The sequence below is a fragment of the Sebastes fasciatus genome, chromosome 11 (assembly GCF_043250625.1).
Source record: "Sebastes fasciatus isolate fSebFas1 chromosome 11, fSebFas1.pri, whole genome shotgun sequence".
NCBI lineage: Eukaryota > Metazoa > Chordata > Actinopteri > Perciformes > Sebastidae > Sebastes > Sebastes fasciatus.
The window spans coordinates 10,658,626-10,684,450 of record NC_133805.1 but is presented as its reverse complement, the minus strand read 5'-3'; the positions used below and the strand labels follow the sequence as shown (position 1 = coordinate 10,684,450).

General features: G+C 41.3%; 1 protein-coding gene and 1 long non-coding RNA gene across 11 annotated transcripts in view; one reads left to right on the top strand and one right to left on the bottom strand.

Moving 5' to 3' along the window:
* The window catches only part of tnk2b (tyrosine kinase, non-receptor, 2b), a 64,789-nt gene extending 41,540 nt beyond the window's left edge, over positions 1 to 23,249 (top strand). For 5 of the 10 annotated variants that reach the window (XM_074650512.1, XM_074650506.1, XM_074650507.1 and 2 more), the window contains 17 exons: positions 866 to 1,043; positions 2,769 to 2,839; positions 6,933 to 7,202; positions 7,502 to 7,654; positions 8,200 to 8,363; positions 9,389 to 9,508; positions 9,940 to 10,066; positions 10,219 to 10,365; positions 10,669 to 10,763; positions 11,068 to 11,262; positions 11,569 to 11,660; positions 12,128 to 12,250; positions 12,516 to 12,949; positions 13,291 to 14,487; positions 16,450 to 16,545; positions 18,528 to 18,658; positions 20,641 to 23,249. In XM_074650512.1, coding sequence (XP_074506613.1) covers positions 881 to 1,043; positions 2,769 to 2,839; positions 6,933 to 7,202; positions 7,502 to 7,654; positions 8,200 to 8,363; positions 9,389 to 9,508; positions 9,940 to 10,066; positions 10,219 to 10,365; positions 10,669 to 10,763; positions 11,068 to 11,262; positions 11,569 to 11,660; positions 12,128 to 12,250; positions 12,516 to 12,949; positions 13,291 to 14,487; positions 16,450 to 16,545; positions 18,528 to 18,658; positions 20,641 to 20,647 — 3,585 coding nt within the window. In that variant the 5' untranslated portion in view covers positions 866 to 880 and the 3' untranslated portion in view covers positions 20,648 to 23,249. The remainder of the gene's footprint in view (positions 1 to 865; positions 1,044 to 2,768; positions 2,840 to 6,932; positions 7,203 to 7,501; positions 7,655 to 8,199; positions 8,364 to 9,388; positions 9,509 to 9,939; positions 10,067 to 10,218; positions 10,366 to 10,668; positions 10,764 to 11,067; positions 11,263 to 11,568; positions 11,661 to 12,127; positions 12,251 to 12,515; positions 12,950 to 13,290; positions 14,488 to 16,449; positions 16,546 to 18,527; positions 18,659 to 20,640) is intronic. The other 5 variants (XM_074650517.1, XM_074650515.1, XM_074650516.1 and 2 more) reach the window with 3 other exon arrangements.
* The window catches only part of LOC141776739 (uncharacterized), a 59,724-nt gene continuing 48,197 nt past the window's right edge, over positions 14,299 to 25,825 (bottom strand). The window contains exons 3-5 of the long non-coding RNA XR_012595803.1: positions 19,922 to 20,046; positions 16,424 to 16,539; positions 14,299 to 14,438 (exon numbers count right to left, since the gene is read on the bottom strand). This is a non-coding gene — a long non-coding RNA (uncharacterized LOC141776739). The remainder of the gene's footprint in view (positions 14,439 to 16,423; positions 16,540 to 19,921; positions 20,047 to 25,825) is intronic.

Here is a 25,825-nt window from a genome sequence, read left to right as displayed (position 1 = left end):
TGTTTGAATATTTTGGAAGAAAATAAGTAGCTGACTATGTGGTATATTTATACCATAATGACACTGGATATGTAATCAATGCATATTTGATACTTTCAGAGTAAATTTAGTCAGTTTTTGGTCCACTGGCGAGCAACGTATGCTATATCCATGTCCTTGTTTATGTGATGTAAATTAGGGAAACCCAGTCTGAAGTGTGTGTGTGTCCAAATGTGTGTATTTTTAGTGTATATGTATATTTTTGACTAATCATTAGGTATTTTAATTCTAGAGCTACAATGATAAATCAATTAGGTGTCAACTATTAAATCGATCGCCAACTTTTTTGATAATCGATAAATCGGTTTGAGTAATTTTTTAAGAAAAAAAGTGTCTGATTCCAGCTTCTTCAATGTGAATATTTTCCGGTTTCTTTACTCCTCTATGACAGTAAACTGAATATCTTTGAGTTTTGGACGAAACAAAACATTTGAGGACATCACCTTGGGCTTTGGGAAATACTGATCGACATTTTTCACCATTTTCTGACATGTTATAGACCAAACAACTGATCGATTAATGGAGAAAATAATCAACAGATTAATCAACAAGGAAAATAACCGTTAGTTACAGCCCTAGTTGACTCTGATGTAAATGTCTAAGCGTCTAAGAAGGTATTTGGTGCTGTAACAATTACTGGAGAGCAAACAATAAATCTGAGCTCAGTTTACTTTCCTTTTTTTATTTTTTTACAGAACAGAATGGTTTAATTGTTTCTCAGTGACTTTCTATCCGGCTATATTTTATAGCTTTGACACCAAGCATTGAGGAAACTGTTGAATGAATATTGAACTCGGTTCCCTGTATTCTTTGTATGTTTTTGCAGAAACTGGGCAGTAGCATGCAGTGTGAGGAAGGCACAGAATGGCTGCTGGAGCTGCTGATGGAGGTGCAGCTGCAGCAGTACTTGCTGCGGATCCGAGACGACCTCAACGTCACGCGGCTGTCACACTTCGACTACGTCAAGAACGAAGACCTGGAGAAGATCGGCATGGGTCGACCTGGTGAGAAACTGTGTGTGTGTGTGTGTGTGTGTTTCGTTGTATTAACGAGAATTTGTTTGCACAGTATATGTTTTTGAACATTTGTGTTCAGTCCTCTTCAGTTCGGCTCATCACAGAAGTCTGAACACAATAAATGTGAGCAGGTGCATTTGTAGCTGTTTTGTTCAGTTCCTCCTGACCCAGCTGGAAAACTCCCTGGTAGAGTTGAAAAGTAAATTGCAATATTGTCCATGATTCAAGGCCTTAAGTGTAACTCTGGTATTTCCCCCCCCCGTTTTCCCATATTTTTGTGTATGACTAAAATGGACAACAATTTCTGAAACGACAGCTGCTCACAGGCTGCACTATGGTGCTATTGGGGCAAGCTGGCACCGTCATTTACATCCACTAGAGTGCCTGTTTTTGCCATGACAGGCTCTGATTGTTATTATAAGTGTCTGACATTATGGAAAGAGTCTCGCTCAAGGAGAGGTCTCGTTCTTAAATCTGGCGAGGTTACGTGTTGCCGCAAGACAACGGTGCAATAGTGGAATACGTCTATGGTGGAAACGCGAGTGCCAGCCGGGCAGAGTTTGTGTTGGAGTAAAGAAAGCGTAGCTTTCATGTCTGAATATTTAGATAATTTCCATAATGTAGATGAGGTCTTTGAATTCGATTGCCGCCCGTACTTACTTGAGCCACAGTTTACGGATATTCAGATTTCACAACGACTTCTCCTTGAGCGGGACTTGGACACAATAACAAGCGCGAAAATGTACAAAAATCCTTTTATTTCTCTGTAGGGCTTTTACATAATGTTGTCAGACATTTATAATATCTATCTGAGCCTTGTCAGTGGCAAAAACAAGCACTTTTAGTGAACGTAATGTTACATTGATGCTGCTCACTTGCCTTGGCAGCTTGTTTAGCGGCAGAGCACTCCCTCAATACTGGACCAGTTTCATAAACTGTTGTCTCCATCAGTCACTAAGACACAAAACATGAGGAAATTGACAAACCTTAACCAGATTGAAAAATACTTACCCTTTAAGACACCACCTTTTTTTTCTTTCTACACATTGCTTCCTATATTACAACTATTATCTTATAATATTACTTTTGTCTTCAGTAGTGGCATTGTGTCATTTGGCTCACCTTCAGCATAGCTGGAGCAAATCCTCCATCACTAATACCCCTAATATCATTTTAAAGTGACAACCGGTAATTAGGCACAATAGGAGAGGACACTTAAGTGCCAAGTCTTTTGTGTGTGCGGTGTGTGTGTGAAGGGGATGGCAGCAGTAATGTTCTAAATCCAGTTACTGAGGCCCTCGGGGCCTCGGCTACCGAGCCGCTTAAGACTAATTACACCCACATCTCCAGCTCATATATTCATCACATCTTTTTCCTCCACTCAGCTCACTGTTCTCTAAGCTCTCGACCTTTTCTTCTTTCCTGTATTTGTTTTATCTCCAATTTCTTCTCACATATAGTATGTGTGTGTCCTCCGCTCTCCCATCCACTTTGTTTTCTTTTTCCCCTTTCATATTAAAGCTGGGTGTTTTATTGTGGGAGACTACTTGAAATTCAATGCAGTATACCTTCTGTGACTCAAATCTTAACTGATGCTGTGGGTCTTCCTGACGCAACAAGACCCGTAGGAGAAAAAGCAGCTGCAGTCTTCATTTGTATTTACCGCTGACCATCACTGCGTTTCTCTTTTTGTCTTTTATTCATTTGATAAAGGACAGAGACGTCTGTGGGAGGCTGTGAAAAGGAGGAAAGCCATGTGCAAGCGCAAGTCCTGGATGAGCAAGGTGACAGACATGGACAGACACAACACACACATACTTACAGGACTCATTTATTATTGTACACGGTATGCTTGACATGATGTCGACATGGTGGCGTCTGTCTGCCTGTCACAGTGTGGACACATTCACACACATGAACAATACATGGTAGAAACTCTACACTTTGACCACAGCTTCCCGACTGTACAGATGATATAATCATTGCAACTGCTTGCCAAAATTACATTTTGGCGTCTTCAATTTTTTATGTGAAGGTAAAGGTCACACTGTGATTGTGAAGTGCAGTGTCCTGGTTGTGTTTACAACGAATGGTCACATAGTGCTAAAATAATGTCAAGGTGTTGCTTGTGTTTGTGACTGAGCTTTTAGCATTGCTGAACCCATTTGGGCAATTTATTCTGTTACTGCTATGGACTATGGGTGTGAGAAATTATCAATACACATGAGTATCGCTCTATTATGTTTTGCGATACTGTATCGATTTCTTTCGGAGGTTTTAGCGGGCTCAGTTTTAATGCTAGAGTGAATTATATGAAATCATATGAAACTAGAAAACCTAAGGAATCCATTGGTACCAACCATGTCATACTTGCATGTCACGAAGAAGGCTACGTAACGCTTCAAATTTACACAAAATTTTGGCAAGGAAAAACTGTCATGACCATTTTCAAAGGGGTCCCTTGACCTCTGACCTCAAGATATGTGAATCAAAATGGGTTCTATGGGTACCCACGAGTCTCCCCTTTACAGACATGCCCTCTTTATGATAATCACATGCAGGTTTGGGCAAAAACCATGCAGTTTTTTGCATGCAGTACAAATGTGTTATTTTCACCTATTCTGAAATGGTGTATTTGAATATTTATTTATACTGAGGTCCCTAAACAGTCTTGGAATACATAAATTGGGTATGACTGGAAAGCTGACACTCTTGTGGATCCAATGAGCCCAACTTTATTTGTATGTGATGATGTTAGTCCCCATAGCAGCCATTTCACATAGTGACTTGAAAATCACAATATATCACCTTGCTTATAGTATCGCAATGTATTGAATCGTTACCGTTACGGAGGTCTCAGCAATTTCTCGATTGGTTCTGTGACTTCTTCTTTTTAAAGAAAAAGCACATCTGGAATGTTCCCTACAGATGCATACACACATCTCCTCCAGAGAGCAAGACAGCTTGACCCTTCACATGAGGATGAGCACGTCCACATTCACACACACACACACACACACACACGAGTCAAGTCACAAGAGTCGGTGACACACAGATTCAGAGCGTGCTGCATTCACAGAAACGTTGTCTCGTGAAGCTTAAAGTTTCTCCCTTAAAGAGACAGAACCACGTACGACTGTTACGTATTCACGTTCTTTAAATAAAGGTCTAAAGATAAAAGCTATCTTATACACAAGCTTCTACATTATATGATACACCTACACACACACACACAAGGCTTTGGGGAATGAAGTGTGTGAAGGAATACTGAGCAGACGTTGCCAGTACTCTCTCTCTGTGTGTTTGAGTGTGTGTGTTTGCTGTTCTCAGTGGAAGTCGCGGTGCCCGGAGGACACGGTGCTTGCCTTCTATAATTACACCTGTCTGTTTCCGCCTCTGGCACCATCCTCAGCTAGAGTAATCTGCTTCCTCAGCCCCCTGTGTGTGTGTGTGTTTGTGGGTGTGTGTGTGCGCGCTGCTCTGCCATGCTCAGAATCTTTTGAATGTCGAGCCTCCTATTTGAAACCCACTTACCACACAGCGACCACAGAGATGAGGTGTTTTTAAAAAGGTCTGCAGCATTATGTCATGTCTGGTCCAGTGTGAATGTGAAACCGCACACCGCTCGCTACTGTTTATATCTGGCCAGTCAAATATGTTTGGCACCGGGGATTCATTGACACCTCTTTTTCACTGACGATACCGTTTCTGAGCACTGACCTTTGTTTATCGGCCAGTAATGAGTTCACATTGGTCTCATTCACTTTATTGGAATGAAGCAACATCTATAAAGCAAGACGTCTTTGTCTGTATGTACAGTATGTCTGTGTGCATGCCGGTGTGTCCTTCACATATCTTGAGAACCGTTCATCCGATCTACTTCGCACTCGGCAGGTGTATTGCTGGGGTTTCAAGGACGTGCAGTGTTGAATTTGGTGCAATTTGGACACGCGACACGTTCAATATTAATAAACTTTGAATAAATAAGCTATAACGCTCTGTGCAGCAGCAGGGGCGGGGCTTCAGGGCTCTGCGGACTGAGTCCAGCATGTCGTCCACAGCGGGCCGTTACAAGGCGCGACTCATTGACTACAGTTCACTTTTGTTGTCACATAAAAGAGGTTAGACACACAGCTGGAATAATCTCAAACCATGGCAGGACTCTATGAACGTAACTGCTCCTTTTTCATTCATAAGTTGTATGGTTAAGATGATCAAACTTTCTGCCCTTCACCGTTTGTGTAGCGCCTCCAAAATATGCAAGTTGTCATGAACACTGTTGTGCTCATCTGACAGAGATCATAAATGACAGCGGTATAACAAAACAATGGACAGATGATGCCGCTCTGCCACACGTCATATGTAATTGACGTCACTTTAAAAGGACGGCTCCGAGGCAAAGGATGTCTCATTTTAAACGCCTGTTGCCTCGCCTCCTCTCTCCTCGCCTCCTCCGCTCGCATCTCCCGTGGGCTGGACTAAGACGCGAGGAGAGAAGGCGAGGAAAGGAATTGAGTATGGTGAAACTGGGAAATGAGAAAGGTCCTCTGTCATTGCAGGTGTATTGCTCAGGACTCAAGGAAGCATAGTGTCAAGTGTGAAGTTGTTTGTATGAGCTTTTCTCGAGAAAGAAGCACAGGCCAAGCATTCGGCCGTTCCAAACCGGTGCGTTTTGCACAGGGACTGCACTAGTTGACATTCATTTATTGCTTTAGATTCAAGATTGCTCTACCTATGAGAAAAACATGTCTGTGTGATATGTTACATGTTAATTGGTGTTGAATATTACTGATATGTATATGTGTCCCCCGGTATCTGACAGCAGTACTAGTTTCTATGCATTCCTATTTTGTTATTTAAGGCCTCTCTAAACAAAGGTTTCCCTTAATGTCTCTGCACAGAACACACATTGTACGGGTTCAAATTTAGGGGAAGTGAAAGCTCACAATAACACACACACACACACAAATAAACACACAGATACATTCAGGTCACTTAATCTAATAGTGCTTCTTAATGACTACTTCCTAACAGCTAAGTCATTCCTGCTGTGTTGTCAGCGCTTCAGCCAAGAGGCAGGAAATGTCTCTCTCTCCCATACTGATAAGTGTGTGTGTGTGTGCTTGCTTCGGTACATGTGCATAGCTGCGTACCGACTGCATATATTAGTTTTTGTTGAAAACATACCACCATATGTGTTGTGCATACATTATTTAGCACATATACAGATATTATTACATTGGCCTCAGTGTGGATATAAGCCTGTATGTGCCTGTAGTTATTCTGTAGTTTTGAGTGTGTGTGTGTGTGTGTGTGTTGAGGATAGAGTCCTCAGGGCCCAGATAAGAGCAGAGGGATCACTGTTTGCTGGTGGCGATTCCACTCGTCTGGCTGCTGACTGCCGGTCATAACTTGACCCTGCTTTCCAACCACACATGCAACACATGCTTGTGCTGCTTTAAATTTTCTCATACCTGTGTCTGGTGCCAGCAGCAGTGCTGGTTGGGTAGTGTAGACATCACGCATTGCATTAGCTGTCTTCAAGCGAAGTCATTTCCAGTGTAAACCTCCTCTTTACTGTCATTGTTGGTAACATCACAAAGTCAACAAGAAGGTTGAAACATAAACTAGCATCAAGCACAAAAATGTGATAGGGTAGCACATCCAACTTCAAAATCAAGTAGGACAAACATTTCACTTGTTTAATTGGCTCACGTCACAATAGACATACGCTTACGTGTTTCACTTTCATTTTCTTGACCCTATCCCACCACTGATGCTTGTTTCTCTCTTTTCCCTCTTCATTATTGGACCTTTTCACTTCTGTTTTACAGTTGAAACACTTTTTTGATTTGTTCTTTTTTCCTTCTTCTGTAGGTGTTTAGCGGTAAGCGCCCAGACGGAGGAGACTTCCCCCAGCAGGGCCAGCCGGCCTCCTCCTTTCGTAAGCTGTCTCCCACACCTCCGCTGGGCCTGGCGGAGGGAGTCCTGACCACGCAGCCCGGTGGTGGTGCCCCTCTAGACGTGCAGCAGCAGGCTCTGACCTGCCTCATCCCAGAGAAGGACCTGACGCTGTTTGAGAAGCTGGGGGACGGCTCCTTCGGTGTAGTGAAGAGAGGGGAGTGGTTGACGCCTGCAGGGAAGGTGGTGAGGAGACTTTTAAATTTATTTACTTCTCTTTATAAGTTTATTTATGTTGAATATATGTGTTAAAGAACTGGGGCATGCTCACACTACCACAGTTATTTTGCATAATGCTTCTTTGCATTTTGTGCTGATATAAGAATAAATCAAAGCAGGTGCATGAATCTGTGTACTCATACTGTCTTCATGATGAGTTTGGGTGAATATTATTAGAAACGCTTCTGCAGTGAAAGTGTGGGGTGGGGGAAAAGGCTGAATAGTCAGAAAACATTTTTAAACTAAATCTTTGTCCTTGTTTCCAGCTGAACGTAGCTGTGAAGTGTCTGAAGACAGATGTGCTCAACCAGCCCGATGCTCTGGAGGATTTCATCTGTGAGGTCAACGCCATGCACTCCCTGGACCACCAGAACCTCATTCGCCTCTACGGTGTGGTGCTCACACACCCAATGAAGATGGTAGTGGACGCACAGAAAACGCACACACACAGAGGGAGGAATATACACAAGACAGATTGAAATATAAACACACATCAGTCAGCCTGTACTCTCACTGACACCCACACACACTTAATACAAAATGTCCCTCTCAGGCTGCTTCATGACCTCACAGTCTGTTTATATCAGGTCAAGCATCTTAAGGCCTTTGTGGGAGAAAGTGATGGAGGGAAGAAAGGGAGACAGGAAGGGAGGGGAGCAAGTGAATGGAGGACTAAAATAAGAGCTGACATTTCGGCCTTCTTGTTTTCATGTCGTTATTACCTTCTAGTTATTTCCTCTGGAATTTTTGATACATATGCCAAATAGTTTTGGACCATGTTACCAATTGGCAACGTCGCTTTCTTTCTCTGCTTTACGTCACATTACATTGTTCTCACTCCCTCCTTTTCATCTTCAAATCAATCTCTTTCTCTTCAACGTCATCTATTCCTCGGCCCTTTTTACTTTTTACTCCCACGTTCCTCTTTTCACCCACCTTCTCTCTCTCGTTCTCTCTCTCCAAGGTGACCGAGCTGGCTCCTCTGGGCTCTATGCTGGAGCGTTTGCGATGTGTTCGTCCACAGGGCCCGGTGTTGATCCACACGCTGTGTCAGTACGCCGTACAGGTGGCCTGTGGCATGGCCTATCTGGAGCAGAGGAGGTTCATCCACCGGGACTTGGCAGCCAGGTAGGGAGGGGGCAGACCACTTTCTTTTTAAGGTGGACTTAATAAGTTTCAGCAGCTATAAAAAAGGTCAAACCCTATTTAAAGAGGGTGTGTTCTTCACATTCTCTATGAAATCTATTTTTCTTTCAGGGATTTTTTTTACTGCTATGTTAAATTATTTATATTGCTTCTCCTTCTCCTCCACCCACAAATTTACAGGCCATTACAGTGAGACTTGGCCCTCAAGTAAAAATGAGTCACTGCTTGGCAGGCTGTACTGGGTGGTCTAAGTTCTTGGTCTTGCCCAAATTAGTCACTTTCACCTAAGTGTTGAGTTGACACTATGTAGATTCTTGAGAAAAATCTTAATGGCTGGTAAAAATGAGTCATTTTTAACAGTTAAAGCTGTGATAAAATTGTAATGACTACACACGGCTGTTGCAGTATGCCAAACACTGAGAGGATTTCTCAAGCTGTGGTTTTAAATACAGGACTTATTTGAAGTTAAATTAGAACCTACCAGACAGTTAATAGTAGTTTTAGAGCTCAGAACAGGTTCACTATATTTTATATGATTGGATCACATTCTGAATGTTGCTCAGGATCGACCATTAAATACATCTGTTTTGTTCATTTCTTACTAGGGTTGTAACTATTGACCTAAAACATTCATTTAAATCCCACTATGGTTTTGGTGAAGTGCAGTTAGATGATTCTTTCTCCTCTCAACAGATGGTCAAACATACAAGTCTTGATAGAAAAAAAACATATTTGTTCATCTTTGTTGTTGCTGCTGTGTTTGGGGGACTTTGTGAACATCTATGAACTTATAAGTGTGTTGATGGCATCAGTAGTGTGCCACCTAAGCAAAACTTCAAGCCACAGTTTAAATCAAAAACCAATAATTTTAAACGATGGAAACAGGACTTAGGATTGGTCAATTTCCCAAAATACTCCTTTGTGCTGCAATGTTGTACTAGAACTGAATAAGAGGCATGTATGTTAAGTTTAAACATGTACAGAAATATTTGACCCTCTGTCTTCAGGAACATCCTGCTGGCCTCGGCTCACAGAGTGAAGATCGGTGACTTTGGCCTGATGAGGGCTCTGCCCAACAACGATGAGCACTACGTCATGCAGGAGCATCGAAAGGTCCCCTTTGCATGGTGGGTGGACTGAGGGAGCAGCACAATAACCAAAGCTGTACTTGGATGTAATCCAGGGATAGATATGAGTGGTTTTAGGGGTTAGGGTGGGAATCTGATTTATTTTATTGCAGAAAGTTTCCACAGAGAAATCTGATCGGTCACAGCTGCATTCCAGCCATACTGATAATTCTAATACGACAATACTTGCTGGTCTCTTTGCCAAATTCTTTCAGCCAAGCAGCTTGCTAGTAATACATCTCTCTTTCTACTGTTTTCATTCATATACAAGTATGATTTTAATTTTCAAACACAGTGCACCTTTTTAAAAAAACTGCTTTTAATGTTAGAAAAGCCACGTTGAAAAACAAAATACATTCCCTGTCCAAAGCGGGGATTACATTTGGACATGAACAGTTCATGTTAAAGTTTTTTTGTCCGTCTTTCTGCAGGTGCGCCCCAGAGAGTCTGAAGACCAGGACGTTCTCCCATGCTACAGACACGTGGATGTTTGGAGTCACTCTCTGGGAGATGTTCACACACGGCCAGGAGCCTTGGCTGGGCCTCAATGGGAGCCAGGTAAACAGAACGCACAGAAAAATATTGAAACACATCTTGAAACACATCTTGAAACTAAAGTAACACAGGTAGACCCAGAAAGTTAGTCCCATTTACTCACATCTACACGGATATATTCTCCAATTGTCATCTTTCATTTTTTTTTCTCCCAGATCCTGCACAAGATTGATAAAGAAGGTGAACGCCTCCCTAAGCCGGAAGACTGTCCGCAGGATATCTATCATGTGGTGCTGCAGTGTTGGGCTCAGAAACCAGATGACAGACCCACCTTTGTCGCCCTGCGTGAGTTCCTGCTTGAGGTAGGAGAGCTGTCATTTGGGTAGCCAAAGGTGTCCAAATACGAGAGATTTTTAGCCACTAAGCAAAGGACACTTGATGGTAATCTGGACACCTTCAGTGCAGAGAGGCCAGTGTTCCCCTCAGCAATTATCATTGCACAAATGGACTTTTAGCTCCACCTAGTGGAGTAGAACCTGAAACATGCCCTCAGCTGGAAGGATTATGACAACCAGCTGCAATATGGTTCACTCACAAATGTTTGCTGTGTTAAAATTGACACTGGTGTCTCATGTGTTTTGTCTTTGTATTTGTGTGTTTTTCAGACCATGCCCACAGACATGTGTGCTCTGCAGGACTTTGACGAGCCAGACAAACTCCAGATCCAGCTCAATGATGTCATCACCATCACAGAGGGGAGGTCGGTGTTAATACGTGTGTTTAAGACTTTGAACAAGAAGCCTTCCTCCAAATCTGTAACTTTTACCTAACAAACAAACTGCCAACATCATTACTGATAAATACAGTTTAAAGGGGAAAGAATTCAATGCATACAGCCTAGAAGTTTCTTCCAGTTGCGGCTCACTAATAAAAAGATATTGAATGTTTATTAGGCTAAATGCACTACATGGTGAATATTAAAATGTTAAATGTCCAGTTTGTTTTTGGTAACGCCCCGCAGATGACTCTCCATGTTTCATCCTCAGTATCTCTGTGTATTTCAGGGCAGAGAACTACTGGTGGCGAGGCCAAAACAAGCGGACCCTTAAGGTCGGACCGTTCCCCAGAAACGTGGTGACATCAGTAGCGGGTTTGTCAGCTCATGACATCAGCCGGCCGCTCAAGAACAGCTTCATCCACACGGGACACGGAGACATCAACCCTGTTCGCTGCTGGGGCTTCCCCGACAGGATTGACGAGTAAGGAACAGCTTCTGTTTATTAATGTTATGTGAAATTAATACCACAGAGAGTTTTTCAAACGATCTAAATGTGTCTTCATCACTTTATAAATATTTATTATAATTATACCCCATGATGAAAGTTGGTGTTGAAAGACTATCTGATACATTTTTGCTGAGTTGTAATAATGAACTCTCACCAATAGATGGCAGTAGCACAATATTGGAAATGTCCAATTTATTGCAACATTATAACACCCAAGGTCAGGTAGATTTAGTATATTGACATTTACTGTAATTAAGTCAGGCGCTCTCTTCCCTCCAGTTTGTACCTCGGTAATCCCATGGATCCTCCCGATGTCCTTGGTGTTGACCTCAGTGGTGCTCGGCTCGGGCAGCTACCGGGACGAGCTAGAAGTGAGTAAAAGAGCTCTAACTAAAGACTTGGACCGGATGGATAAACACTTTCGTAGGACCATTCAGTATCCAACATCTCTGGGTTCCAACTCTAGTTGTAACTATAAACGTAACTGGTGTGAACAAACCTAAACAACATTAAAAACTAATAATAACTTATATTTAATTGTTGCCTAGTGCTAGTAGCTATATTAACACACCTGTCGATTGATAAAATGACCAGATTCCACATTTAAAAGGTGCAGCTACATTTACATCATGGATTGTGGGTTTAAACTTCATGGTAAAATTGGCCACTAAACAGCTTGCTTTTCATTTTTCTTAACACTTGCTGGCAAAACTTTCATCATGCAATCTGACATTTGCTTCCTGTTTTTTTCCCCTAATCTTTATATCTTTGCTGCTGTCTTTTTCTTTTTTTCTTCGTTTCCCCTTTGCGGTGGCGGTATTTGATTTTATTCTTCCAGAGGAGCCTCCTCCCCGCCCTCCTCAACCAGCAGTGTTAATCAAGAGTAAGTCTGGTTTCTCTCAGCAGCTCCTCACCCATTGCTCCTGCCCTCTCTGTTCCCTCCTAGCTCCACTCCTCAAAGGTACATCCCATATTTTATTTTGTCTCTCCGTTGCCTGTCTTTGCAGTGATTCTGTCATCTACTTTTATTTCCTTTCCTACTATCATTATTCTCCCATCTTTCCACCTCTGTGTCCCCTCTAACAGATGTGCAGTGTCCTTGCTGTGCACAATAGGACTAACTTCAAACTTTTTTGAAGTGTGTCTTGTGTTTTGTGGCGTGCCGTGCGGTGTCATCACTCTCTGAATGTTTTTCAGTAAAGTAATGAGTGTGTTTGTGTCTCCAGAGCCTTGCTATGATCCAGTTAACGATGATGAGGATCTGACTCCGGCGGGACTGAAGAGATTATCGCTTCGGAAAACGGGTTCTATCAAAGGCTTAAAACTGAAACCTGCTGCGTGGGTCTCTGCTTCCAAACAGGGGGTCGGTCGGACTCCAGGCTCAGGCCACAACCCCAACAGCGAAGTGTCCCTCATTGACTTTGGGGAGGAGTTCCCCCCGCCCACACCGTCCCCCTCCCCTGTGGTTGAAATTCAGATTCCTTCACTGGCAAAGCTAGCTTTGGAGGGAGATAACATCCTGGACCAGACTCCGCCTCAAAGTCCGTCTAGATCGTTGCCCCGCCCCCTTCACCCTACACCTGTAGTGGACTGGGATGCCCGGCCATTACCCCCGCCCCCGGCCTATGACGCTGTAGCCCAAGACGAAGACGATATGGAGGTACGGTAGGAGGTGACACAGCACATTTCACATTATGACAAACTTTCATGGAAATGGGATTTTTACATCTTGTTCTGATATCACTTAGATTCACAGTAGATTATATTACAATGAGGTCTGTCAATCGATTAAAATATTTAATTGCGATTAATCACAAATTAAACGCATATTTTTTATCTGTTCAAAATGTACCTTAAAGGGAGATTTGTCAAGTATTTAATACTCTTATTAACATGGAAGTGGGCAAATCGTAAGTTTTTAAATTTACTGGCGTTCAAATTAATTTGCGTTAACACCTTTAACTCTGACAGCCCTAATTGAAGTCTTCTTTCTGCACAAAGGTGAGCTCCATCAACAGTTTGGAGCAGCAGCATGAGGAGGAGCAGAGTGAAGTCCATAACCCAGATGAGGGTCTCTTCTCTGGACAGAAGGTGGAGGGTGAGGCTCTTGTCTCCAGGGTTACAGACAGATCAGGTCTGGAGGACAACCTGTTTCTCCCCAGCAAGCAGAGCCAGGTTCTGTCCTCCTCCTTCTCCCAGTCAGCAGAGATCTTCCAAGAACTCCAGCAGGAGTGCATGAGGAGGCTAAACGTACCGACTGGGAGTGCTGTGCGGTCAAGCTCACCGTCCTCGTGTCCACAGACCCAGGAGGGACACCAGCAGAGTGTCCTCTCCTCCAATGAGGACAAACCCCAGATTCCCCCACGTGTCCCCATACCCCCTCGCCCCATAAAGAGGGGCGACTACACATCCGCTCGCTGGTCAAGGGATCTCTCCCTGTCACCGACGCCAGCCGACACCACAGAGGACGTTTCGGGCCCAGAGCGACCACCTCAAATCCCTCCCAGGGACCCTTTGTCCCAACCGGGCTCCAGGACTCCCAGCCCCATGGGCCTGGTGGTTGGCTCCCCCCAACAGAGAGTCTACTCTGTCAGCCCCACCACCATGCCGGCTCCCCTTACCTCCTGTCCCTCCGCACACACCTACGGCTCCTACCTCTCCACCTCTCCAGGTAAACTCATGCCTACCACGCACAGCTTCGCCTCAGATCCTAAATATGCTGCACCCAAAGTGATCCAGGCCCAGGCGCAGGGGAAAGACTCAGTCAGCAAGGGCCCCTGTATCCTCCCTATCGTCCGCGATGGACGTAAAGTCAGTAACACCCACTATTACCTTCTACCAGAGAGGCCCCCGTACCTCGACCGCTACGACCGCTTCTTCAAGGAGGCGGAGAGCCTGCCTGCCGGCGGCGTGGAGGAAAGACACTTACGGCAAGCTAACACCGCCACGGTCAGACCCATGGTGGTCAGCAACCAGACTCTCCAAGGACACGCCCAGGGACAGGGGCTTGTCCAGCCAGGCGAGCTGAAGGCTAATTTCTCCTCCAACAATAACAGCAGTCTGGGTGGGCCACGGTCAGCGATGAAGACATCAGTTAGTCTCCCTCGCGTCTGTTCAGACGGGCTGACAGCAGCGGTGGTCACCGCTTCCTGCATCAGGACAGACGGAGGAGGGAACTCAGCTGACAGGGTCAAAATGGTAAGGTCAGACATATTTGGATTGTCTTTTGCAACGTCTCATTTGAAATACATTTTATGTATTATTTTACGATTTACATCATATACTGAAAGGTGTTATTTATTGCCTCAGTAATTAAAGTGCGAAGCTTGCTCGCTTTCTCTCTCATGATGGATAGTTTAGATGCAATATAAAGTTGAACTTATGTCCACCTTAATGCTGCTTTGATTGCTTTTTTTTGTAAATTAGATTTAGATAAAAAGTACAGATCTTAAACTAGATGACTGAGTTTCCCGTCACCAGTATGAGAGAGAGTCTCCGTTATGAGATAAAGCTAAAATATCAATGCAATGTTCATGATAGGATTTACTTTAAATGTAATGTAATGCAGTGAGTGTGGTGCATATTTGATACATGGCTTGCTGGCCTTGTCATTTGAAACTTGCAGTTTCTCACAGTGAATGTAGCTTTTGAATGTGGACTTACATATAAACATTATGGTGTGCTCGTACTCTGAACACAAGGGGGCAACAGAGGGTAATTTTTATTTGACAGAAGACAGTGTAGAAATGGGGGAAAGATAGAGGGATGTGACATGTAACTAAGGTCCCAAGGCTGGAATCGAACCCGGGATGTTACGACTATCTGGCATGGTATGCTGTTATCACTCGGCTACCAAGGCGCTCTGTTTCTCTCTCTGTAAGAGACTGAGCAAATGAGCAATTTACAATTTCTGGCACATACAGTAGCAGCTTTTATCTGCTCATATCTGTCATCTTTAAATCATTATCAGAACCTAATTATGATTGATGTGTAACTTAGCTGAACTTTAGAAAAAGCCAATGAATCAGACTAATTAAACAGAAAGTTCCATTTGAACATAATTTCAGTACAAAACTTGGCAGCATACAAACACTTTCTTCCTTTCCCCGTCACAGTGAACAAGCACAAAACTATTATAGCTTCTCATAACTTATTTAACAATATGCCAGTGTTCTTCGGAGGAAAAAGGCCATACTAATGTGTGCTGTGAATTGAATTTAAAAGACGAGGAACCAGAGTTCGATTGGTTTCTTTTTGCTGGCCAATTGATTCTGACACCGATTGAACCTGATTGAGCTGGAGTCAGAATCACTGCAAAACACCAAAGGCTGCACATCGATCAGACACTTGGCATTTTGTAGTGATCTGTGGCCGCACACGAGGTGCAGTCGGATCATATATATAAACTGTATTGCAGAGGAGGTCAGTGCAAGAAGTAGACATGCACTACGCATTCACTAGGTGTTGTAGTTTAAATAGTAGCGGGAGAAGTAGCAGGGAGTGATGTGGTGGTATTGTTATTATAAGTATCAATCAATATTGGTAACAGAAATAAAATCAATGACTAGGTGTGTAAGAAAATAGATACATGAGTATTGCGATATTATGTTTTGCGATATTGTATTGATTCTTCAAAATGCTGTATCGATTTTGAACTAACCTCTTAAACATGCGACGGCCTGACAGCGGATCCGGCCGCAATTCTGCCTTTCGGAGGTTGTAACGGGCTCAGTCTTACAGCTAGAGGAACTAGAAAACCGTAACCCCTGTATCATGATACGTAGCGTATCGCTAGATTCTTGCCAATACACAGCTCTAATGACTACAGTGCTAGAAAGTCTCATCATGCAGTAACCCAGCATCTTGTTGAAATTAGAGTCACAAGGTGGATTTGCATAAACACAGTCAGTAGAACATGATTTTGTGAAGAGACGGGGGACTGTAAAAAAAAGCCTCAACAACAAAAAACAAACATCTTTTCAAGTAGAACAATATTAACAGATTTTTGGAAGTGTTTGTACGTAATTGATACAGATGATTTCATGTGTGCAGATGCTCCTCAGGTAAAGGTGGAAGGCAGTACTGTCAGAGCCAGGGGGGATATGATTGTTGTTGGATGTTGCAGATAACTCACACTGTTGTCGATGTTGTGTGATCCAGGTGCAGGAGGCAGTTCACGGTGTCACGATAGAGGAGTGCCAAGCCGCTCTCCAGAACCACAACTGGAACATCCAGAAATCTGTGCATTATCTAAAGGTAAGAGCATTTATTAGTATGCTATGAAAGAGCTTAATGCACTGCAGCCAGTTACTGAAAACCATATGTTTCTTATGTCTCTTGGTCATACTGTGATTCTATAGTAATCACAATGATACAGGGTTTTTAGAAAGGTATCGTATGGAGCCCCGGAACTGACAAAATGCCATAAACGGTTATCAGACAAGTAAGAAATATAACTGAATCCTTGCTTTTTTAGTCAGATTTGATTATAAACAAATAAATAATAAAACAATTTGCATAGGGGCAAGTTGATTTCTGACAAAAAACATTAACGTTGAACCCTGTACCACAGAATTACTTGTATAGAGATGTGTGTTATTTTATAGGGTTGTCAAAGTTAACGCAAAATCGCTTTAACGTCACTAATTTCTTTAACACATTAACGCAATCAATCTTTCGGAGGATGTAACGGGCTGAGTTTTGTATCATATGAAACTAGAAAACCGAAGGAATCCATGCCATAATAGCTTGCTATCTGTCATGGCCATTTTCAAAAGGGGTCCCTTGACCTCTGACCTCCAGATATGTAAATGTAAATGGGTTCTATGGGTACCCACGAGTCTCCCCTTTACAGACATGCCCACTTTATGATAATCACATGCAGTTTGGGGCAAGTCATAGTCAAGTCAGCACACTGACACACTGACAGCTGTTGTTGCCTGTTGGGCTGCAGTTTGCCACGTTATGATTTGAGCATATTTTTTATGCTAAATGCAGTACCTGTGAGGGTTTCTGGACAATATTTGTCATTGTTTTGTGTTGTTAATTGATTTCCAGTAATAAATATATGCATAAGTTTGCATAAAGCGAGCATATTTGTCCACTCCCATGTTGATAAGATATTAAATACTTGACAAATCTCCCTTTATGGTACATTTTGAACAGATAAATGTGCAATTAATCATGGACAATCATGCGATTAATCGCGATTAAATATTTTAATCAGTTGACAGCCCTAGTTATTTAATGTTTCCTTTCTCATAATGTCAAGAAAAAACTTTTAATAAATAGTTTTAACAAAGCTAGTCTTTTTTTTTACCAACTGGTTGAAGGTTAAAGGAGAAGTAATTATTTAATTGATGTATTTTGTTATATTTTTTGACACATTTGATAACCTTTTACTGGGTTTTGTCACTTTTTGTGCTCCAAAAAATAATTACATGCAATGTCGGGAGCAGATATTAATAATATTAGTCACACTGTTAAAAAAAAGTAGGCCGCCTGTCACACAGGAAAAGAAAAACGGAGTTGGTAAAACTTTATACAAAGTAAGGGCCACAAACATTTCATAGCTATAGTCCATCAAATTAAAGACCCTGTGAAGTGGACGTTTATGTTGCAGCACTGCAATTACTAAAAGAGTAGCAGAGTCCTCAGCGGTAAACACTGCTGTACTGCAGCCGAGTCCTCAGAGATCCAGATTACTGGATCTCAGGTCAGGCCTTTAGTCCTTTTCTGTAATACTTTTTCTTTTTGCGCAGGATATGACTACAAACAGGTGGTCATTCAAAGTTGATCAATGTCATTTTGACTTTATTAGTTCACATCAGGATATGATGACAGCAATTTTGTTGAACCTTAAGGGAAAATCAGGTCATTACTGCTGCAATGAGCCGGCTATAAATAAAGAAAGCATATAGACTCACTGATGTGTCTACAGCAGTAATCAGCTGCCTGCGTTTGGGGCCACTGTGGCAGGATGTGTTTGGATGGCAGTGGGCACAAGGGAACACTTGTTCTCCCTAATCGTGGTGGCAAAAGTTTAGAAACAAGACATTGAGCTTGTACTAAGACTGAAATAATTTTACAAAGTGCTCATTGGTGCTGCAATCACACTCGCATGAAGAAGTAAAAAGATGAATTCTTTCCTGAAACAGTACCTGACCGTGTGACCCTGCTTTATTGTCCCATGTCTTCCTACTCCTGGCTTCTTTGACCGATTGTTTTCGTCTCTACAGGTGGAGCAGTTGTTCTGTTTGGGTCTGAGGAGCAGGCCGGAGTGTCTAAAGCTGCTGGAGATGTGTGACTGGAACCTGGAGGTGGCCAGCACTCATATGTTGGACAACTATGGATCCACAACAAGACAGAGGTACTGTATCCTCATCATGAATCCCCACACAGACTCTATTATAATGTTTAATAGGTTGTACTCTCTATTACTGGCCAGCAATGACTAATCATCCATCCAACTTATTTAACACTTTAGCGTTGTCACTTCATATGGCACCCAGAGCCTCTAATCTACATTTAAAACTTGGTCCAGACCTTTAGTCTTGCATCCGTAGCGTCTTGTCTGTCATTGTGACTGTAATGTTCATTGAGCACGTTTCTAGAAATTGAATTCAGTCATTTGTGACCTTGCTGCACATTACGGCATCAGGTCAACTTTGTCACATCTGTCTTTGGAAAACATATCATTAAAATCTGCTTCCTAGCTGGTCTTAATTGCTGGAGATTTTCCCTCCTCCAAATATGAAGTTAACTGAAAAAGTTACCAGCAGGGAGACAGGCAGCAGTATGATGCAATGATGGTGTGCTCGTTAATGAGGCTAAGAATCAGATTTGGCAGCTAGACGGAGAAAGTTTTCTGCTTTGTTGATCTTATCTATAGGATAATGTATATAAAATGTATTATGAAATGCTTTTTAATACTTGAACAATTGTGTATTGGGGCTGGGCAATTAATCAAATTTCAATTACGGCTTTCAACGATTTATGAAAACAAGATAATCAACATGAATAGATTATTGTACCACATTCCGTTTTGCAATGACACTCTCGTTTTGTCTTGTGTTATAAATCCAGCGCACCCCTTTACTTTACAGCGATGCGCTTTTGGCTCGATCGGCGGGTCAGGGACGGCTGCTCGGTGTGGGAGGGTCCCCTCATGGGAGCTTTCTCCGGGGCTAGCTGGCCATCGACGGGCGTATTGTATTGGTGGTGCGCCACGACTGGCTCTATGTCGGTTTGGAAAGGCCCGGGGTAAAAGTGGCGCATTACGGCACCCCTCGCCTGGACCTCGCCGCTGAGTGCTCACTGCGCCCTCTCTCCCTGTGGGGTGGGATGGAGCTCCCTGCTCCCGACGGACAACCTGGACCCTGTTTTCTCATGTTTTTGTGTCTAAGTGACTAATGGGTACAACGCTTTCTGAAATTGGTCCAGTATTGAGGGAGAACGCTGCAGACGGCAGCTGCTAAACAAGCGTAATGTGATCATTTGGGGCAACCTGGTATGGTGAGTTTACGTCCACTAAAAGTGCTTGTTTTTGCCACTGACAGGCTCAGATTGTTATTATAAGTGTCTAACAACATTATGGAAAGGACTTTACAGAGAAATGAAACGTTTTTCTTACCTTTCGCTTGATCCGGTCCGTTGTTGTGGCGTGTCTCGCTCGGAGACAAAGCCGGTGTCCCGTGCCACTCCTCTCTCCAACTCTCACTCACGTTTCCACCGTTGTCTCTTCTGGCAACAAGTCACCTGACACAAAGAAAAATGTTTTATTTCTCAGGAGTCCTTTCCATAATGTTGTCAGACACTTATTATAACAATCTGAGCCTGTCAGTGGAAAAACAAGCACTTATAGTGGACGTAAAATGACGGTACCAGGTTGCCCCAAATGATTACATTACAGCTTGTTTGGCGGCTGCAGCGTCCTCCCTCAATACTGGACCAGTTTCAAAAAGTGTCGTCCCAATTAGTCACAAAAACATGGGAAAATGGGGTCCAGGTTGAAAAATACCGAAGTTATCCTTTAACTTTAAAATGTAGGATACAAAATGTTCTTTCTAAATGCATGATGTTTACAAAGTCGATGAGTAATAAATAATCGTGATTATGATTTTTGCCATAATCGAGCAGCCCGATTGTGCATCTCACATTCAAAGCCTCGAGTGTGGAAGTCTCTCTCGTACGGCAATGTAAATATCCATCCATCCATCCATCTGCAACCGCTTGGATGGATGGATGGATATTTACATTGCAATGTAAATATCATTCAAGTTAATTTAGGAGGATTTTGCATTTCATCTCATGATTTCCTCAATCTGATATGAAGCTTCTTTATATTTGCAGACGGTGACAGAGATCTCAAGCTGCCGAGCTCTGATTGGAACTTCATCCTCAGTAAAACATCACCAGAGGTTGAATCTGCCTCTGCCCCTTCCCATTTTGATGCTTCAGACACACCTCTAAATCAAAAGACTGTTATTGAACTATAGAAGAGTCGAGCACATTTTCACTGAACTAGCACAAAATACCAAACTTTAATATGGCTCCATTCATACTTAACATGGACAAAGGAATTTAGCCTGGGGTTAAAGAAGAAGACTTTGGTCTGAAAGAAATGTGATTGTTGCACTTATTATTGTAGACAGCCATCTACGACCTTTTCTAAGTTGTTCAGACACAAAAATGACACTGTACTTCAGTTCAATTTCATTTGATCTGCCTGAAATGTGTCATCCTAACTTGTTCCCTATAGAGTCACAGATCCTGGGTGTTACCAGACTGTGTCAGATCCACTTACTGGTATCCTCACTGTCACTATTACACTGCTTTTTTTGTTGATGTCATTTAAAAGCCAGTTTGAAAGTGAATCTGAAGAGGCCAAAATGGGTTAAATAGCACAATATACACAGTGGCACTTCTTAAAATAAAAAAATGGTAAAGTATGGACCTTTTTGTCAGACAATGCCAAGAACTAGTACCTAATTTAGTGAACAGTGTCAGGATTTACCCAAAACACTGTATAGTGTATACAGATTTGACCTCTACCAGGTAAAAGCACAGCAAAATACAAAACTAATTGGACCATTTACAATTATAAAGAGGGGTGTGGATATGATTATGAAAACTATTTGCTGCTGAAAGACTGGAGTCGAGGAAAAATGTGCAGAAAAAATACTACTGCAAAACAAACATTTAGACTTCTCTGCAATAAATAAAAGCTCATATCCTCAAGAATTTGCATAATAATAATTTAGTATTGACGCAGTGCTGCTAGTCGTCAAAATGTGAAACCAGCCCACTGTTGACCAGAATCTAAACAATTAATGGAAATAGAAGATTCACTTCTTTCAAAGAGCCACAAAACTGTTTAATATATATTAAAAGAGTATACGCAATATACTCTTTTTAAAAGAGACATTTATGTTTGTTTACAAAATATTGATATTTTAATATATTTTGAACACAGAGCCAAGAGAAGACTGTTATGTCTGTTACTGGGCAAGCCATTTTATTAATTATTTAAATGCGTCTTTCCTTTAGTTAAACACTGATTACGACTATGTGGCTTCAGAACAAAAAGCCCACACAGTCAGCGGGCGCTTCTTTCTACCACATATAGTCTTTCCTTATTCCTTCCCTCTGCAGACATAACTCCTGCGCCTCAGCTGAAAACTCCTGCCAGCTGGGTATTTTCTGCAGACTACGTTGGCAGCTAATAACAGCAACGCTGTGAAATTTACCCCAAGGCACAGATCCTGTCCCATAATCATCACTTAAAACCTCAACTGTGATATTTTGGTCAGCAGCTTTGGGGGGCAATAATTTAAAACCAGGAGGACGTGTCAGCTCTGTGTGAACTCGCTGCTGGGGACTACACAGTAGAGCCCTCGGCAATGAACATAGAAACCTTTTGGGCCTGTTAGATGCACTTAGTATGTGAGGACTCCACTAAAAGGAAGGGAAATAAAAGGCATTTCACATGCTTCTAAAATTCACTTTTCTGTGTCGAAAAACGTTCTGCTTTACAGGCATTTTATGGTCAACACATTATCCTTTGGTGCTATAGAAAAAACAAAACTCTTTGCCAACTGGTACCCAACTATTTAAATTACAATATAAATGGTTGTCCACATGGAGACACTGGCTTTGCCCCTCCATATGTCCACAAAAAAACCCCAGTATGTGACAGGTCTGAGCACAATCTGTTTGGGAAGAAGCTTCGAATGGCAAAACCTGATAAGGCTAAAATGTAACCAACAAGCCTGGTCAAATTAGGATGCTTTGAATTTGGAATATAGTTCTTAAGGATGTACAGGACTGATTTTGAATAACAAGCTAACTCCTGTGTGCAATAAGGCTGCTGTAGAACCTGTAACCTCCCAGTCTGTCCATCCATCAGTGCCATCCAGATGTGTAAAAAGACGTCATGATGTATCCTAGTAATTGAATGCACAGAAAACACTGTTTTCAGTACAAGTGTTTGGTGACTCAGTTTTCCTCCCCAGAGTACGATGAAGTTGTCCTTAAACACTGTGTTGTGGTAAAGCTGATTGTTAACAAATTGCGTAAGGACAACTTCACATGAACACAGTCTGTTCATGTGTTGTTTGACTTTTTACCAAGCTGCTGTAGTTGTATTGAAGGACTGAAGTGAACCTTGTGGTGTTATGATCAACCCAAAGCAACATTATCCCGTTGTGGTGTTGAGACTCTGATGTTAGAAAAACCTCTGTTTAGTCTTTGTTTGCCAGATCAGTTTCTTTAGAAACGGTGTGCTATTTTTAGTCATTCATATTGTTTTTTTGCTGTTTTTCCAACTTGCCATTTTCCTCTTCATTTGTATGAAATGCCTTTTTCATTGTTTCTCCCTTCCTGGGTTGATGGAAATGTTCAAGAGTTCATGCTGCCGAATTTATAAATGTATTTTTTATTAAAGAATTAATTATTTTTTACCTCTTTTCTTATGTTTATTAATATTTGTTTCTGTCACCCTAGTTATTTTTTATGTATTACATATAATACTGACTTAACTTTTTTTTGATCAACTTTTTTCAAAATACTATACTATGACTTTGTTTTCGACATACTACAATTACTTTTTTTCCAACATGCTATACTATGATGTTTTTTTTTTTCGACATACTATACCGTGACTTTTGTGATTTTTTTTTCGACATGCTATACTATGACTTTTTTCCATAACATTTTTCAACAAACTATACTATGTTTTTTTTCGACATACTATGACTTTCTTTCATGACATTTTTTCGAAATACTATACTATGACTTTTTTAGAACTTGTCGACATACTATACTATGACTTTTTTTCATGAACTTTTTCGACAAACTTGACTTTTTTCATGAACTTTTTCGACATACTTTACTATGACTTTTTTTCATAAAAGTTTTCAACATACTATATGACTTTTTTTCATGAAATTTTTCGACATACTATATTATGACTTTCATAAAACTTGTCGACATACTAGACCATGACATTTTACTATGACTCTTTTTCATTAAAGTTTTCGACATACTATATTACTTTTTTTCATGAAATTTTTCGACATACTATACCATGACTTTTTTTATGAACTTTTACGACATACTTTACTATGACTTTTTTTTATGAACTTTTACGACATACTATACTATGACTTTATTTCATGAAATTTTTCAACGTACTGTACTATGACTATTTTTCATGAAATTTTTCGACATATTATTTTGTTTTTTTCGACATAGTATACTATGACTTTCTTTCATGGAATTTTTCACAGTATAGCATGTTGAATAAAAATTCATCGTATAGCTTGTCGAAAAATGGCAAAAAAGGTCATAGTATAGCATGTCAAAAAAAAAATCATAATATAGTATGTTAAAAAAAAGTCATAGTATAGTATGTCGAAAAACATTAAAAAGTAATAGCATAACATGTCGAAAAAAAAGTCTGCCTCTGGTTCTGGCTCACGACCAACAGCCTACCGTTGCCCAGGCTTGCTCCTCTCCACACACACACAGAAGACCTGGGTCTGAGGGAAGAGCAAACAACACCGGCAATAAACACCCGAGCCACCTGGGGTCACGGACGTTGACCGCAAACATTCTCCACGTGAGTGACTAACTGATGCCACTTTGGCACTTTCCGCACCAGGTTCCTTTAACTCCTAATTCCTCTACAGGTATGGATTGTGTCTCTCAGCAGCCTTAACTGAGAGGCACAGTGTTGCCTCAATAGATTTTAGTTGTTCTTCTCCTAAGAATTTTTGTTCATTATTTTAATGAATCTTACCATTTTAAGCCCGGTGATGAATAGACTACTCCAATATAAATGTACGTCTGCCTTGTCTGAAAAACAGACCGAACAGCCCATCATGAACAATCTCAAAACACAGCCTCCTGAAATCGCAGATAAAGACATAATCCATATGCAATCATAACTAGCATAAATATGGCTGTTTTTAATGTAAGGCCATTATCCAACAAATCATTTTCTATAAACGACCTGCAAACAACAAGCTAGACTGTCTATTCCTCATGGAAACCTGGTTGGGTGTGGAAGCATCAGCAACACTTAAAGAAGCCTGTCCCGCAAATGATGTGTTCTCCCACTCCTGTAGAGAAGGTAGGAACGGTGAGGAACAGCTGCAATACTTACTGAAACTCTAAAGGGTAGAGACATTTGGCTTTGGAACATGCAGTAACTTTTAACTGTCAGCCGACAATGTTGTCAGTAATAATCAGACCATCAAAACTATGTATCTCTATCTCTTTTTTTGGTTGAATTCTCAGAATTTGAAATGCATCCACACTAAATATGATACTTCAAATTCAATGGTGATTTTAACATACATAAACAGATAAAGAGAAGGAATTTTTAAATTTATTAGTGTGTGGATTTTGAACAACATGTTCATGAGCCAACTCATAACTTAGGTCACACTTTGGACCTAGTAATTCCATATGGGCTGAACATAAATGTTTCTTCTGTTGTTGACTTGGCTCTCTCAGACCACCATTGTGTATTTTCTTTTATGCTTGCACGTATTACCAACTTCTATAGAGCAAGTGGTAAAAAAACTCAGTTTTCTTACTCCTTAAAATGACCTCAAACTTCTTAGCACATATTGCCAGTTACCAGAATACATCTCCCTCCTCAATTGACAGTCTCCTCAATGCATTTAAAAATAAGTTGGCTACAGTCCTTGATGCTGTTATGCCGACATACTATACTATGACTTTTTCATGACATGTTTTAATGTGATATTTTATCACCTTTTTATGATATACTACATTATGACTGACATTTTTATGACATACCCTTTTATGATTTGTTATGCCTTTTCATGGCATACTATATTATTACTTATTTATGCCTTTTATTACATACTATATGCTTTTTTTAATGACACTACATTTTGGTGGGTTTTAACTATCTATTTTAACCAGATAAAGGACGTGGATTTAATTTGTTTTTAAGAACAGTTTTCAGCAGTGACTACAGTCTAAAGTTCTTATGGACTTGTCA